At 42.6% G+C, this 16,696-nt stretch overlaps 2 protein-coding genes across 9 annotated transcripts in view; one reads left to right on the forward strand and one right to left on the reverse strand.

Annotated features, from left to right (window-relative positions):
* Positions 1-5,955, forward strand: part of ryr1 (ryanodine receptor 1 (skeletal)) — a 114,304-nt gene extending 108,349 nt beyond the window's left edge. For all 7 annotated transcript variants that reach the window (XM_004917103.2, XM_004917106.2, XM_012969015.2 and 4 more), the window contains 6 exons: positions 94-228; positions 1,327-1,483; positions 2,154-2,218; positions 3,091-3,191; positions 3,275-3,326; positions 3,482-5,955. In XM_004917103.2, the coding sequence (XP_004917160.1) occupies positions 94-228; positions 1,327-1,483; positions 2,154-2,218; positions 3,091-3,191; positions 3,275-3,326; positions 3,482-3,577 (606 nt within the window). In that variant the 3' untranslated portion in view covers positions 3,578-5,955. The remainder of the gene's footprint in view (positions 1-93; positions 229-1,326; positions 1,484-2,153; positions 2,219-3,090; positions 3,192-3,274; positions 3,327-3,481) is intronic.
* Positions 5,956-12,185: 6,230 nt separating this feature from the next.
* The window catches only part of map4k1 (mitogen-activated protein kinase kinase kinase kinase 1), a 55,024-nt gene continuing 50,513 nt past the window's right edge, over positions 12,186-16,696 (reverse strand). The window contains exons 30-31 of one of the 2 annotated variants that reach the window (XM_031891996.1): positions 13,015-13,064; positions 12,186-12,634 (exon numbers count right to left, since the gene is read on the reverse strand). In XM_031891996.1, the coding sequence (XP_031747856.1) occupies positions 12,568-12,634; positions 13,015-13,064 (117 nt within the window). In that variant the 3' untranslated portion in view covers positions 12,186-12,567. Of the gene's footprint in view, positions 12,638-13,014; positions 13,065-16,696 lie in introns of both variants that reach the window. The other variant, XM_031891995.1, reaches the window with a different exon arrangement.

Genomic DNA, 16,696 nt, shown 5'->3' on the forward strand with positions numbered 1-16,696 from the left:
CTCCCATGTTTTTAAAATAAGAAGTGTCAGTGGATTTAGAACCTTTTAGAATGTCATATATTCTGACCTATGTCTTTTCTCTCCAATCCCTAGCTTATGATGACCGTTGGTCTTCTGGCTGTGGTTGTTTATCTGTATACAGTTGTTGCCTTTAATTTCTTCCGTAAATTTTACAACAAGAGTGAAGATGAGGATGAACCAGACATGAAATGTGATGATATGATGACGGTATGTGTCCAGTTTTCAATATATATCCATGAACATGTGCTCCAGTTAATTATTTGTATTTATGGGGGGGGGGGGGTAAAGTTACTTGGTAAGACAAAGTGCCAGCCAGACAAATGGACATCATTTCAATATACTCAATATAATTTTAAATTCCAAAACGTCTCTTTAACATATAGTTGTATCAGCAGCAGTAACAGCAATTCAGAAATCATTTTGGAGATCCAACAACTAATATAGTAAGATATGTTGCAACAGACCATTCACTTATACAAACGCAGTGAGCAAAGTGCAATTTTGAACACAATTGGCATGTTTTTCTCCACAGTGCACGCAGAGTGCTTGCATCATTTCAGGCGCCATGCAGGTGTTGAATCAGATGCAACTGCTCTGCATCTGATGTACTTGCGATGTGTCCGGAGCAACCAATTCATCAAAATGGATGCAACTGCTCATGTATTTTGTTAAAATCAGGAGCAGTTGCGCCAAATAAGTTGCACCAAAAAAGTCTGTCTGGCGCCATTTATGGGTGTTCGGAGTGCAAATTATGTCTGTGACCAATTTTTTAGGCACAAGTGTTGTGTCTATTGATGCAAGGTGCTGTGGGAGGGTTCCCCTGCATCAAAAGGTGCAACGGCACCCGATTTGGCAGGAAAGGCAAGGAGCACTGGCATAACTATAGAGGAAGCAGACCCCATGGTCCCAGGGGGGGCTGCTTACTCTATAGTTGTGTAATAAGCTGATAGAGCAGTGGAAGCAGATGGGTTGGGGTCATGGGTGGAAAGTGGGGGAGTTCCAGGCAGAAGATAATGTGCACCGGAAGACTTTTGCGGAGGGGCCCAGCACTGTTACATTACACCATTGGCAGGAAGGACTGAGTGGCACCAAGCACAATTGTATACTAAGCACATTTGGACATTTAATGCAGGTGGTTTTAGAAGCAGCTGACTCTGGGGAAAAGTTCAAGTTTCACACTGTGCTTGCGGACGTAAATAACACCTACTGTGTGCCACCATTACCATCAAATCCCACACAGAGCCGGTTAGACAAGAGTATTGACAAGATAACTGGTGTTATTTTTATCATTTCTGCTCTGTGCAGTGTTACCTCTTCCACATGTATGTTGGAGTCCGAGCTGGAGGAGGCATTGGAGATGAAATTGAAGACCCTGCGGGAGATGAGTATGAACTGTACCGCGTTGTCTTTGACATCACTTTCTTCTTCTTTGTCATAGTCATTCTGCTGGCCATCATTCAAGGTATGCAGTGGCCAAAATATGTGATGATTGTTGTTATTTTAACAATGGATTTTCTTTAAAAAAAATCTTAGTAAAGGAGAATAAGATGAATTACTTTTAATTATAAACATACTCATTGCTACATATTAGTATGCATTTTCACACCAAAATCCACCCCATGTGTCAGTGTTCCACTAGCCTAAGAGATGTGCTCTCTAACAATTCCTTAGTCTAAATGCAGAGACTAAAGGGCCTTTTTACACATCAAATGCAAACTGCAAAAGTCAGCATCATTTGTTATTCTTTTTACCCACAATGAGACATTTTTCCCAGAATTCAAGCGTAATTGCACCTGCCACAATACACAGTACCAGAGGCACAAATGTTTGCTTAATAAATTGCTGGTGTAACATTGAGTATCTCTAGGCACAATTTGAAAAGGCAACCCTGTATAGGGCTTGTTGTGTACATGGTTCCCTGGCACTTGAAAATGCTGTACGCATGAAATAAAGGAGGTGTAAACAGAAAACTGGTGAACATTGCTGGTGTAAAAAAGGGCAAATAGTCAAAAGTGCTTTGTGTGACATTTAGTCAGTACAGTTCTAAATGAATTTTTGCTGCACATCAAAATTCTTAATAAGCCCTGACTTTCTGTCTTATGTGCTTGTTTCCATGCTACGTTCTCTTTCAGGTCTGATTATTGATGCCTTTGGAGAGCTGAGAGACCAACAGGAGCAAGTAAAAGAGGACATGGAGGTAGGGTTAAAATCTATTTATATTGTTATTTATACAAGAGTGCCTACTTTACATGTGACTTATATTTATGTTCAAGTGTTGAAATATTTTACCACTGGTAAATTAAATGCTGGCAAACTTTTTATTATGGCCAAAAACCCACTTTTGGAAAAAAAAAAGCTCAAATCCTATTCGGCAGCAAGAAGGAGCAATTAATTGTAGAAAAAACAAGGACTTCACTGATGTTTTCAGCAATATAACACAAATTGGCAAATATTTAAAAATCTGCCCCAAATTGCAGATTCCTTTTTCACCGCATGCAGTGCTGGGCCAAGCCAGCTAGACACACTAGGCAATCTGGCCAGCCAGCTCGCCCCCCCAAGTCATGCGAGCACAGTGATGAACAGGGTAGGGGGAATGGGGAGTGACAAGCAGGTGCCATGGGGATTATGTGCTGGACTTGCAGGCCTGGACTAGGGGTAGGCCGAACAGGTACATGCCTAGCACCCACTCCCCCTTCCTTAGCCATGTGCCTCTTCTTCCTACCCCTAGTTCTGGTCCTGCCAACATGAGATACACATACACACTGAGAACCTGTCCATACAAAGATTCAGACAGGTATTAATGCTCAGCACTAACACACCATAGAATCAGGTCTGATAAAACTGCCAGTTTTATATATGAAATATTTTAATAAATGAGTAGAAATTTAACTGCTGGGAATTCTTTAGGATTACCAAGTTTAATATTTGATAAATTTGACCAGCATTGTTACCATACATATTTATATGCACATGAACTCCTTATTGTCACTGTTGTGCTATAATGAGTTGTCTCTCTCACCCTCTTTTCTTATGAAGATGTAATACAGAGCCTGCTTTTTTCTCTTCCAGACCAAATGCTTTATCTGTGGAATAGGCAGTGATTACTTTGATACAACGCCGCATGGCTTTGAGAACCACACATTGGAGGAGCACAATCTGGCCAATTACATGTGAGCTTCTCGGTTATGTAGTTTTTGGTTAAATGAGTTGCTATGCATACTTACTGTACTTATGGGTACCATTTCATTTCCAGGTTCTTCTTGATGTACCTAATTAATAAGGATGACACTGAACACACTGGTCAGGTAGGTGCAATTTATCTCTAAGTAGGAATCATACACTTTGAGGCAACCAGTGTAAGCAACTGCATTAGGAGAGGAAGCGGTTGAAATCTTTTAGAAATGGGTCATTGTACAGTTGTTTGATAATATGTGTAAGAGTGTGGTTTCTTGTTCTTCAGGAATCCTACGTCTGGAAGATGTACCAGGAGAGATGCTGGGATTTCTTCCCAGCAGGAGATTGTTTCAGGAAGACATATGAGGACCAGCTTGGATAATGCCACTTAATCAAATGACTTTAACTGTCTGAGGCATATTTCTCTACCTGCGAGTCCCACCTGCAGGCTGTCCACCTTTAAAACCTCTGCATTGATTTTTTGCATACAGAAGTGAGTCTGTGAATCATCATATTTTCTTAGTGCCAAGACCACTGCAAAAAGAATTTACCATTAAACATCGGAAACCTCTGCAGGCCATTGTAGCTTTGTAAGCCTGAGATGTCAAAACAGCTTTACAGAAAGCATTGCAGAGAATTCTAACTAATAACAGTCTGGAAACTCCTGCAGGGGAAATCCCAATATTCCTGCAGATTTGTCTCAAAGGCTCTGCAGATGGCTGTGCTCACAGGGCATTGCAACATTTCAGGCAAGTAATGCCTGCATCTGGTCCCTGGTAATGTGGTAGATAGAATCTTGCTGACCCCTGCTCCTGTCTCCTCTTACTGCTGTAAAGTTGAAGAGTACTGCACCTCCAAGGCTCAACAAAGGAGCTGTGGATAATATAAAATAATGGGATTCTTCCAAGTGTTGAATCTCACCTTTTTGCAAACGTGGTGACTAGCTTGTAGCACGTCACTTCCTCTTCCCATTACCATTAATGCCCTATGTTATTCTTATCTGTACAGTAGGTGTCATAACATTGTCTTGCCTGTAAAAGCTTAGGGGAAATGCTGAGTATCACAGGCGTGCAAACATTTTTTTGAAAACTTTGACTGCCAGATTAACACTATAGTAAACAATAAACTCAGATATACACAAAATTTGGAAAATTGGCACACAAATCCAAATTAAAAAAATGGGTTAGTGTAGTAATGTGCTTTTAATCAAAACACTTTCTGCATTTGTGTCAGATTTCTAGATCCATAAGTGTCAAATACTTTTTACCTTAATCTGCCATCTGAATATCATGCAATGAATGGCTCCTTCCTATCCAATCAAAGTGCCTCTGAGGATCCATGCTCCAGCTATTCTGCTAACTGACAAGCAGCATTTATCTAATTTGACCTGAAATACTTACCAGTGCCAACTAGGTTTATGGCTGGAATACACAAATGTTGCAGAAGTTTGTTCAAACTTCCATGATCTACTCTTATGTTATGTTTCTTTAATTCTAAAATCAACTGACTGTGTAAAAAAACCAGTTTCACTCACGCTGGAACGGATACAAAAAACTTCCAGCAGATGCCAATATCCCTCCTAAATAAAATGTTGTGGTTCAGTGTTGTTGCAACTGGAGAGCTTGGATCCTTCCATGAGCAGATACATCAACTCCATGCACTGAGGAAAATAATGATCCATTCCTTGGTTTTGGAAGATGTATTCTATGTTCCTTTTTTAGTGTTAAATGGAATATGGGTATAATAGGACTGGATCCTGATATTATGGAGCTAACTGATATCTCTTCATTAGACTTTACTTGCCCTAAGCTTCTGACACATACAAAGTATTGCCTTTTATGTCTTTGTAAATGTTGATGGGAAAGTGGATGTTCCCTTTAAACCAAAGTGCCTTATATCTCCTGTATATGAGATGTAATTGGTTCCAGAAAAAAAGATAAACATCAAAAAGGACGGACTTGACTCAAAAAAAACTGTCAATGGTGACTGAACAAAGGATCAATGTCACCTAGAAATCAGCTGAGTTCTACAGCCAAGTGATTACCCACTCCCATCCTTGCAATAAGGAGAGAGAAGTCTCAGGTGACTTACTAATATATGTGCTAGATTGCACCAAGATCATCTTTGGTTTTCTTTTGTAGTTTGTAGACTGATCAAAACTAATTGCTGATTGGTTGCTATGATTAACTGCACTGGTACAATTTAACACCAATATTAGTAAATTAACCCCATTCTGTTCTCCTTTATGAAACTGATACCTTAAAACAATGGAACTACAGGCTTTCCTTTCCCTCACCCCTGTCTAAGTACATGCATCTTAGTGTTACTCTAAATGCCTCTGTAGTTTTCTTATTCATGAATGTCGGTGTTTGTATGACAGGACATCTCTGCTGTGCCATACAAGTAGAATATGTGCTTTACCCTGTAACAGTATATGAGAAGATATGCAATGAGATGTCTGCAGAACGTTTCCACTTTTCCAAAAGTAAAGCCTGCTAAATAGGAATTCCCAAAGAACTTTCCCTATATACTGTGTACTATACAAATAACAGCAGATTACCTCTTCAAGGGCCAGCACAGATACACAGTACCTGCAGAGCATCTCTCCTCAGTGCTGTTGTGCAGTATGATGTTTTTCACAGTCACACTGCCTGAGACCCAGGGTGAACAATATGATACCTATGGCTTTAGATGGGAACGAACTTTATTTGTGCTGCATTTTTTGTTCTGTTTGTCCATAATAAAGTATTTATTGAAGATACTGTATGTCAGCCCTCTTCTTTTACCAGAGTTTAGCACTTATAAAGGGATCAATCTACTAAGCCAGATAATAAGTATATCATGTTTTCTGTTATTTGTAATTTACTTAAGAGCTCTTAATGATCTTCTGGTGCTTTATCATGCTATTATGCCCAAAGGGCCCAGCCCATTAGATGGACAGATGATGTAGGTGTGATTTGTGCACCTAACATGCATGGTTTAAGCTTTCAAAGAAATGGAGCAGTGCAATGAAACATTAGCTGGAAATAGCTGGATTCTGCTACTTTGCTTTTAACATAGTTGTAACCTGTTCTGTTGGAAGGTGCAGTTCTGGGGAAAAATAAGCTTGATGTGTTCGTGGGGATTTTATGGAACTGTCTTCACCTGTGTCCTAGCCCCTTGTACCCCTTTCAGGACAACCAGTCCAGTAAAGAAGAAAGAAGCAGATCCCATAAGCCTTTGCACTGCTCAATATGTCAGTGAAGGTGCAGACGATAAAAAAGATCCCTGCTAAGGGACACCTGATTTGCTAACCAATCCATGCTAACCAATCCAATTTTCTTTCTAAAAACTCTAGCTCTGCCTCCCCATAGCTAATGAATTCATTTTTTAAAAAATGTTCGTACTTTGTAATAGGTTTTTGTCTGTTCTTAAATCTCTGCTGAGAACTCTTTGTGGACTGAGATTAAGAGTAATCAATTGGCTTTAATTTTAGACCCAGCCAGTATAGTGACTGTACCAGATATTGGGCAATATGGAGTGGTGTCTTGCAGGTACCTGGTGTGTCCTTTATAATTAAAACAAAAGACCAAATGACCTGAGGCTCCAAACATATATATAAACTTCTAGAGAAGTTCCTTTACACTTCCCACTAGAGAATTCTGTCAAATGTATGTGGTTCCTACAGAGTTTATTTGTGAGCTGTGTGTGCATTGCCTAATCCTTGTATAGACTTTGTTATTTGGAATTGATTTTCTCACTTTTACTTCTAATAACTGATGCACTCAGGCCTCTTGTTGTGCAGAGTGGGCTTCTTTGGGGTAGTGACATAGATGATCAGATCATAGCAAATCAATTATTTGTTTTTGCTTTTTAACTTTTACAAGACCACCCAAAACTAAATGCTAATTGGTTTGTGCACTTTAGCACCTTTGTTAAATAAGCCCCACTGGCTCTTATAAAAATGTCAACCCTTCGGCTTTAGTGAGGTTTGAAGCATTAGCTAGTGTCTATAGGGATTCATGGGCTAGTATTACCAGAAAGGGAACACATTTCTCCTAGAACTAATCTAGTCTGGTTGAGTTGTCAGAATTATTTAAACCAGTGGCCAAATAAAAGCTGTGGTATCTTACTTTTCAGTTTTCTAAACTGCCTCAGGCTGAAAAAATGAACAGTCTAATGCTAAAACCTAAACTATTTCTAAAATGCGGGGGGGGGGGGGTGCAGGGATTAATTCTGTGGTAGACAGGATAGATGAGGTAGTGGGCATAGTAAGGGAGGGGAATGCTGATAATGGCAGGGAGGCCCATAAGCTGTTTATGCAAAATTCTCACGCTGGTACCAGTATTAAATGTATGTTTACTAATGCAAGGAGTCTGGAGGTACTGGCGTTGGAGAGGAAATATGATGTGATTGGTGTTGCGGAAACGTGGTAGAATGAGTCACATGACTGCGCAGTTAATATTGTAGGCTATATGTTGTTTCGGAGGGACAGAGGCAATAGAAAAGGAGGAGGAGTGTGTCTGTTCGTTAAGCAGGAATTAAAAGCAAATATTAAGGAGGAAGTGATGGGGGTAACAGAGGGAGCTGAATCCTTATGGGTTGAGCTTCTCACAGATAGTAAAGAATCTACCAAACTAATTGTAGGGGTATGCTATAGACCCCCTAATGTAAGCGAAGAGGAGGAGGCTCAGCTCCTGTTGCAAATAGAAAAGGCTGCTAGTTTGGGGCAAGTGATAATAATGGGGGATTTTAATTACCCTGATATTGACTGGGGCAATAGTACTGCCAGGACAGTAAATGGGAACAAGTTTATAAACTTGCTGCACGACAACTTTATGTCACAGGTTTTTGCGGAGCCAACCAGGAACCATGCTATATTGGATCTAGTGTTTCATTTTCATGTCTTGGTAAATATCCCCAGTGTGTCATATTCAGGTAAAATGATACACAGACTGACAGAGTAAGTCAGCTTGATAAATATTTTATGAATGGTACCCTGTATATCACCTACATATCTATTCATTTTGGAGCCCAGAGATCTATCAAATGTGCTTTGAATAGAATGCTGGCAGCTTTAAGCAGTTATATATCAAAATACCAAAAAATCAGAGGTGCCTGGAACTCCAAAGTGCAAAATGGGCAACTTATATAAAGTGGTATAAGGCAAAACTCCCCCTGGTCATCAAATGTAAATGTACTTGTTTACCAATTTCTCCCTCTCTATGGCATCACTGACAGTGTAGGATGGAGCCCTCTGATTGGCTGCGTATTTCATTTTTTACCAGTTTCCCCCAGAGATGGTAACAGAGCTTGCAAGGCACAGGGGAGTAAGTTCATTGCTGGGATCAAAGGTGAGTGGGTCAGACACGCACACAGAGGGGCACATTAAGGGAAATTATACAGAATAGGAGGGAAATCACAGGAAAAACAGAGCAGGTATAAAAGTTATGGAGGAGCCTGACTCCCCAGCCCTGCCATTTTCCTCCCACCAACTGCCATCCTGATGCTGCACTGACACTGTGGTTTTGATAGATAAAGGGGACATGTAGCATTTTGGGACCCCCCCGATGTAGGAAATGCTGAAAAATTCATGGGATCTGATTTCAATCTGGATTAATTTACAATTATTGCCATTAAAAATTGCAACTGTATTGACACAGGGTCACAAATGGGGATGTTCTTTTTGTGTGTATTACAAGGGGGAAGTGCTCACGGGGGGATATTCACTGGTACCCAATGCTGAGCTGTACAACTAAGCACCCCTTATTGGCCATTATAGGGTTAATGTATCTGCACATTTAATCTAACACCCGGATAAGGAGCAGGAGAACTGACCAGATGTGAGGGAGCCCTGGTGGTGCAGGTCCAGTCACATGGGTATGAGGCCAGTCTGGCAGGGGTGCTGTGTGGCACTGATGTCTTTGCAACATTTGTTGCAAAGACATCAGTGCCACGTGCTGCAGCTCTCCTTGTGTGAATCATAAGCTTACTGGGCATCATGGGATTTGAGGTCTCCACCCACAAGTCAGTGCTTAAAATCTAAAGAACAGAACATTACTGATTCACAAAGAGGGCAAATTGGTGGTTTCCCCATAAAAGACAGGCTAAAGGGAAACTTTTCACTGGATTCTTAGAATGAGTTACATTTTTGGATTGGTCCCATAGTATACTGTATATAATTAGTTTATAAAAAGGGGAATTTGCCCAGCTGACAGTCTGTTGGGCAATGGCAGTTAAGCTAAGGGGCTATTAAACTGATTGAAGGGGATGAGGGATTTTCACTGCCATTTGTAGTTCAGTGCCAATATGGGAGCCTGTGTTTAATGAATTTGTGCCTTGCTCCCAGTGAGGCTGGCAAACAGGCAGTGGTTGGGGTGGGCAGCAGAGGGTCAATGCTGTTCATACAATTCAAAGATCCTGATGAGCAAGGGAAGTCGGACTGGGCCGCCAGGGCACCGGGGAAAAAGCCAGTGGGCCCGGCCCTAGTGGGCTCTAGAGATTTACAGTCGATCCTTTCGCATGTGCCTCCCCTGACACGTTGAAAGTAAGTTTCGCGCTCAGGGGAGGCTGTTGGCGGGAGGCGGGGCCCCTGCGGGTGGTTTGGGGGGCACGGCAGGGACCCCTGTTGGGGGTGCTGTGGATGCAGAGGGGGCACCTTGGGGGCAGAGTTGGACTGGTGGGCCCTGCATCCTCCAGTCCAACCCTGCATGGGTCGGTATGGGAGGATAAAAAGGAAAACTGAGCTCAGAGTGTTCCCCAAAGGCCCAGATGACTTTGCAGAGACCAACAGTCCTTCCTGTCTATGTAAAGAGAATGCACATGTGTAAGAGTGTTGGGATATGCAGTTATGCATGTACACAACCAAATGCAAGTTTCCTCATGCAGGAAACCTAGGGTTGCCAACTTTCCATGGCCATAGATCGGGGCAAGGATGAGACATCAGTGGGCGTGGCATGACATCCCAGGGCCGGGGACATGACATTCACTAAAGTGCGATAACCGGTATCGCATGCTTTTTTGTGTTAAAATTGACACAATGACACGCATTAGTCTGTGCGAAAATTAACACCTACTTGGGGCAGGCGGTAATTATAGAAAAGTGCAGTTAATGAGCTTTTGGCAATAAAATATGGACTTTTCAGTGTGATTTATTCAAGTACTGTATGTGTTGGCCCTAGAGTGATGCATCCTCCAGTTTGCAGGAAAATGGTCATTTTCATAAAAGTAGTTTTACGAACGTAATGGCATGTATGGCTAATATGGCCATACAGATGTTTATCTGTATACAGTCGTTGCCTTAAGTTTCTTCAGTAATTTTACAACAAGACTGAAGACGAGGATGAACCAGACATGAAATGTGACAATATGATTACGGTATGTGTCCAGTTTTCAATATACCGTATTTTTCGCCATATAAGACGCACTTTTTCTTCCCCAAAACTGGGGGGGGAAAGTTGGTGCGTCTTACACGGCGAACTGTGTTCTCTGTGCCGCGGCTCTCTGCCGCATCCTCGCTTTTATAAGGTTGTGCCCGTGCGTACTGACGTCACACACACAGGGCGCAACCTTATAAAAGCACAGAAGCAGCTGGGAGCCACAGCACAGAGAAGAAGACATCAGAGGAGCCGGAGGCCGCTGGGCGGAGGTTAGTGGGGAAATGGACGGTGCTTGGGGGCCCTGGGGGAAGCTGAAGAATGCTGGGGGTGCCGTGGGGCAGCTGGAGGATGCTTAGAGGCCCTGGGAGACGCTGAAGGATACTTGGGGGGGGGGCCCTGGGGGAAGCTGAAGGATATTTGGGGGGCCCTGGGGGAAGCTGAAGGGTACTTGGGGGGGGCCTGGGGGAAGCTGAAGGATACTTGGGGGGCCCTGGGGGAAGCTGAAGGATACTTGGGGGGGCCCTGGGGGAAGCTGAAGGATACTTGGGGGGGCCCTGGGGGAAGCTGAAGGATACTTGGGGGGGGCTGGGGGAAGCTGAAGGATACTTGGGGGGGCCCTGGGCGAAGCTGAAGGATACTTGGGGGGGGCCTGGGGGAAGCTGAAGGATACTTGGGGGGGCCCTGGGGGAAGCTGAAGGATACTTGGGGGGGCCTGGGGGAAGCTGAAGGATACTTGGGGGGGCCCTGGGGGAAGCTGAAGGATACTTGGGGGGGCCCTGGGGGAAGCTGAAGGATACTTGGGGGGGCCCTGGGGGAAGCTGAAGGATACTTGGGGGGGCCCTGGGGGAAGCTGAAGGATACTTGGGGGGGCCCTGGGGGAAGCTGAAGGATACTTGGGGGGGCCTGGGGGAAGCTGAAGGATACTTGGGGGGGCCCTGGGGGAAGCTGAAGGATGCTTGGGGGGGCCCTGGGGGAAGCCTCATTATGTGTGAGCCCAGAGACAATTAACTTTATACAGTTGATATAAAATATTTTACTACAGTATTTGGTTCAGAATCTTTTTTTTCTAGATTTTCCTCCTTTAAAATTGGGTGCGTCTTATGTTCCGGAGCGTCTTATAGGGTGAAAAATACGGTATATCCATGAACATGTGCATTCTCACATGCAATATACTCCAGTTAATTATTTGTATTTATGGGCGGGGGGTAAAGTTACTATTTAAGATAAAGTGCCAGCCAGACAAATGGACATCATTTCAATGTATTCAATATAATTTTGAGCTGAAATGACCAGTCTAATGCTAAAACCTAAACACTATTTCAAAAATCTGACACAACTTAATAATCCTCTATCTATTTCTTCAATAAATAGTTTGTATCTATAAATAGTCTAATAAATTATACATCCCTTGGGGGGGGGCAGGGTGCAACTATAGGCTATGATTAAGCATGGGGCTGGGTAAGCATGAAAAGCGATAGGCATTGCATGTAAGGTGTTCTTTTCTGTTTTTAATGGATTGCTCCTACCCCCCCCCCCCCCACAGTGTTGCGTTCCACTTAAAAGTGTTCATAGTACCAAAAATTTAATTTTGCTTCTCCTGAAAGTTCGACAAGTAGTACAAACAGTATGAAATAAGTGAAAGTGCATAAAAAGATTTTACTGGAAAGACATTTAGACAGTAACCTCCAGGCTTAGAATGGCAATCTGGAAAGTCGGGTTAATGCCAGAGGGGCTGCGGTGAGCTGTCATACTTCATATTGGGCCTGTGTTGGGTTGAAATCCCAATATTATTTTGAATCTCCGTCCAGACATGGTAGCTCCCATATTCTGTCCATGTGGCAAAGTCCATACATGAAAGTTACACAAAAGTTGTTGAGCTGTTCATTTCATCAGCCATTCAGTCTATTTTGTGGGCAGAACAGTTCTTGGTGCTTGTAATACAGCTGGTGGACTTGGATGTAGAGCTTTTCTATGTTTAATCTCACTGTTCATATTGTTATGGTAGAAGACAATGTCATTCCTGGATATAAAGATTTTTTGTGTTGCCATGACTTGACTGTGGAGCTTCTACAATAACCATCCTGCTGGAAGTGAAAGATTGCATTTACTTATTGAGTAATTAACATTTATTAACATATTGAAAGTGAAACAAGTGTAACAGTAAAGGCCATACACTGCCTATGAGGGTGGAAGAAAAGCAATGACAATTTAAGACGGGCAGCAAACTAACTCGTGTACACTGCTTCAGCTTTAAATTCTGGAGAGTTGTAAAAAAATGTTAAAAATTATCAAATTGTAAGATGAGAAAAAGTCTTTCTGGCTGGAAATGACAAGTAGGAAGAACAGCCAGGGAGCTACTTGTTGCAAATAATTGAAGAGGAAAGAGTACGTATTATACATACTGAACAACAGAAGAACCTGTGAATTTCCTGAAGCAATAAAATAAGGAGGCACAAATTACCTGTCAGATGATAACACACGTAAACTGCGATCTCGGCAGTCAGCTATAAGCTGTGTAGAAAGTAAAGAAATGAAGAAAGAATGAATTTATGGGGGAATGAAAGCAGAAAAGTGTTAAAAAACACCAGGGGCAGATACGATATAAGTTCTGATTGGGTTAGGGTGGGGGCACAGACATTTTCTTCTCTCAGTTCTTTTTTTTGTAAGATTTTCTTTATTGTTTTTATACAAACAAACCAAAAGAAAGTTTGGGGTAGGAAAGGGTAGAAGGAAAGATAGAAAGGGGTGGTGGTGGGCCACCCAGTTACAGCCTAGGTTATTGTTACATGGCTATATTACTAAGGTTCCTTAGTCACTCGGATGGGTATCTTGATCTGCCATATTGCTCAGTCGTGGGTCTGCTAGCCAGCGGCTCCAGATTTTCTCAGATTTGGCTGGACATCCTCGGGCCAGGTAAATTGAGTTTTTGTCGTGGCAGTGTATCATCCACTAGCTTAATCCAGAATCCCAGGGTAGGTGGCTCTTTGGCTTTCCAAATCAGTAATATGGCTTTCCTAGCATAGTGTAAGAGTTGTTGCAAACATAGTCTGTCACTGGAGGGTAAGGTGAGTCCTTCAGTGTGGCCCAATAGACAGAATGTAGGTGTCCGGATGTTTGGAAGTCCCATTGTTAAGCTAGCATAGGTGAATATCGCAGTCCAAAACTGTTGAATTTTGGGACACATGTAAATAGTTGCCCTGATCTAAGTTGCATTTCACACACACGTCTGGGTAGCCCTGATACATTTGCGCCAGCCTGTGGGGAGTTAAGTACACTCTATTGAGAAATTTAACGTGAATAAAGTGGTCTCTTGTGGCTATGTTAATTTCAGGTATTTGTTCAAGTATGTCTTCCCAGGTTTTGTTATCTAGCTGGGGGAGATCCTGGGGCCATTTTAATCTAATATGACTTATAGGATCAAAATTGCTTTGTAGCAGAATAGCATAGAACCAACTGAGCTGCTTAGATAGGTCTATGGAGATATCGTTCAAGGGTGCTTTCCGCTATGGTGGGGGGGTCCCCTGGGGAATTGAGCCTGGTATGTGTGTTTCTGTTGGAGGTACCTAAAGAACATACGGTTTTGCAAACCAAATTCCTCCTATAATTTAGCGAATTGCTTAATTGCTCCTTGTTCAACCACGTAATTTAGACATTTCACTCCTGCAGCAGCCCAGAGATTAGCATCTGGGAAGGACTTAAATTGTACAAGGGAATTGTTGCCCCACAGTGGCCCAGCTGGCTGCTTTTTAATGAGAAAGTCCTACTGTTCTGGCAAAGACCTGGGTAACTGTTTTCATGGGGGGAGTTAAAGGGTAGATTGGTGGTAGTTCTCTGTATAACTGATTCGCCAAAGCCTCAAATGAGGAGTTTACCGTGGCTTCCAGTACTGTGGCTTGGTTGTTGGGATCTGGGTTAAGCCACCACCACGCATATACCAATTGACTTGCATAAAAATATGAGAGAAAGTTGGGAAGGGCCAGTCCACCTTTCTTAACCGGGGATTGCAGCATTGGCATATTAATTCTTGGCCGTTCCCCTGCCCAAATGAACTCTCTTACACATACATCAATTTCCCTGAACCATTTCTTGGTAGGCAGAATTGGGGCATTATGGAATATGTACAGAAATTTCGGTAGCCAGACCATCTTTAGGATGTTGATGCGGCCAGGCAGGGAGAGTGGCAGGCTGGCCCAGTGATGTAATTTGGTCTTAAAGTGGACCTGTCACCCAGACATAAAAAGCTGTATAATAAAAGCCCTTTTCAAATTAAACATGAAACCCAAAATCATTTTTTTTATTACCACATCCATACCCATTATAAAAGCATTTAAAAATCCCAGCTGTCAGTCATATATTGCCTGCCCCGCCTCTATGCCTCAGGCATAGATGTGTGGCAGACAGTTACTTTCACTTTCAATTCAGTACTTTTTAGATGTCACTGTACTCCTCACATTCCCCCTCCCTCCTCACCATCTAATTATGTAACCAGTGCAGGGACATGGGCATCAGGCCCCCCCATACTGGCACAGAAACAAGATTTTGGCAGAATGCAATGCCTGCTTTGATAATAGTGTCCACAAAATGGCCCCTGCCTGCTTGCTGCAATTGTGAATTCCAAGGCTGAAGAAACTAAGATTAAAATAATTTATATTGTGTAAGTAAAGTTTCGTATGTTTGGGTTGTTGCGAATTTTGATAGCAAGGGGCTCTATGGCCAGTGCAAAGAGGAATGGCGAGAGCGGGCACCCCTGGTGAGTACTCCGTTCCAGGGGGAATACCTGGGACAGTTCAGCATTAATTAGGATCCTGGCGGTTGGGGTAGTCATATAGGGCCCTTACCCATGTAATAAACTGGGGTCCCAGCCCATATTTTGCAAGTAGGGCCCAAAAGTAGGGCCACGGCATCAAATGCTTTTTCGGTGTCTAGGGCCACTACAACCCTTTCGCCTGTAACATCGTGTTTGGACCAGATGTTGGTAAACAGGCACCTGATGTTGATATCTGTTGCTCTGTTGGACATGAAGCCAGTTTGATCAGGGTGTATTAGGAGTTCTATTACCTGTTTAAGCCTATTGGCTAGGACTTTGGTTAATATTTTAACATCGAAGTTTAGCAGTGAGATTGGCCTATATGACTCGCACCTCTCCGGGGGGTTCCCCTGCTTAAGGATCAAGGAGATGGTGGCCAGTTTAGCACTTTCAGGAAGGTGGGCTCCCTGTGTGATCTTATTGAACAAGTTACAGAGTTGTGGTGTAATGATATCCTTGTTTGATTTGTACCACTCAATGGGAATCCCGTCTGGGCCAAGAGACTTCCCATTAGGGAAACTGTCTATAGCCTCTGTGATCTCGTCTCGGTTTAGGGCCTCAGCATCCCGGTGACTTAGTCATGGTATTGTTATCTTATTCAGGTACTGGGTCAAGGTCTCAGGTAAGTAATTTGTCATGGACTTATAGAGTGCAGTGTAGAAGCTGACAAATTCAGATTTAATTAGATCCTGTGTGTGTCTTTCCTGGCCGCCTGGGGTAATTAGCCTGGGAATGGATGTCATTTGTGTGGGGTCTCTAGTGAGAATGGCTAAGAGTTTACCGCATTTGTCTCCTTTTTTGTACCAGGAGGCGGTCCTTTTTAGTTCCCATTGGGTATGTTTATGTACATACAGTGGAGGAAATAATTATTTGACCCCTCACTGATTTTGTAAGTTTGTCCAATGACAAAGAAATGAAAAGTCTCAGAACAGTATCATTTCAATGGTAGGTTTATTTTAACAGTGGCAGATAGCACATCAAAAGGAAAATCGAAAAAATAACTTTAAATAAAAGATAGCAACTGATTTGCATTTCATTGAGTGAAATAAGTTTTTGAACCCTCTAACAAAAAAAGACTTAATACTTAGTGGAAAAACCCTTGTTTGCAAGCACAGAGGTCAAACGTTTCTTGTAATTGATGACCAAGTTTGCGCACATTTTAGGAGGAATGTTGGTCCCACTCCTCTTTGCAGATCATCTCTAAATCCCTAAGGTTTCGAGGCTGTCTCTGTGCAACTCTGAGCTTGAGCTCCCTCCATAGGTTTTCTATTGGATTAAGGTCCGGAGACTGACTAGGCCACTCCATGACCTTAATGTGCTTCTTCTTGAGCCACTC

The sequence above is a fragment of the Xenopus tropicalis genome, chromosome 8 (assembly GCF_000004195.4).
Source record: "Xenopus tropicalis strain Nigerian chromosome 8, UCB_Xtro_10.0, whole genome shotgun sequence".
In the NCBI taxonomy this organism is placed as follows: Eukaryota; Metazoa; Chordata; class Amphibia; order Anura; family Pipidae; genus Xenopus; species Xenopus tropicalis.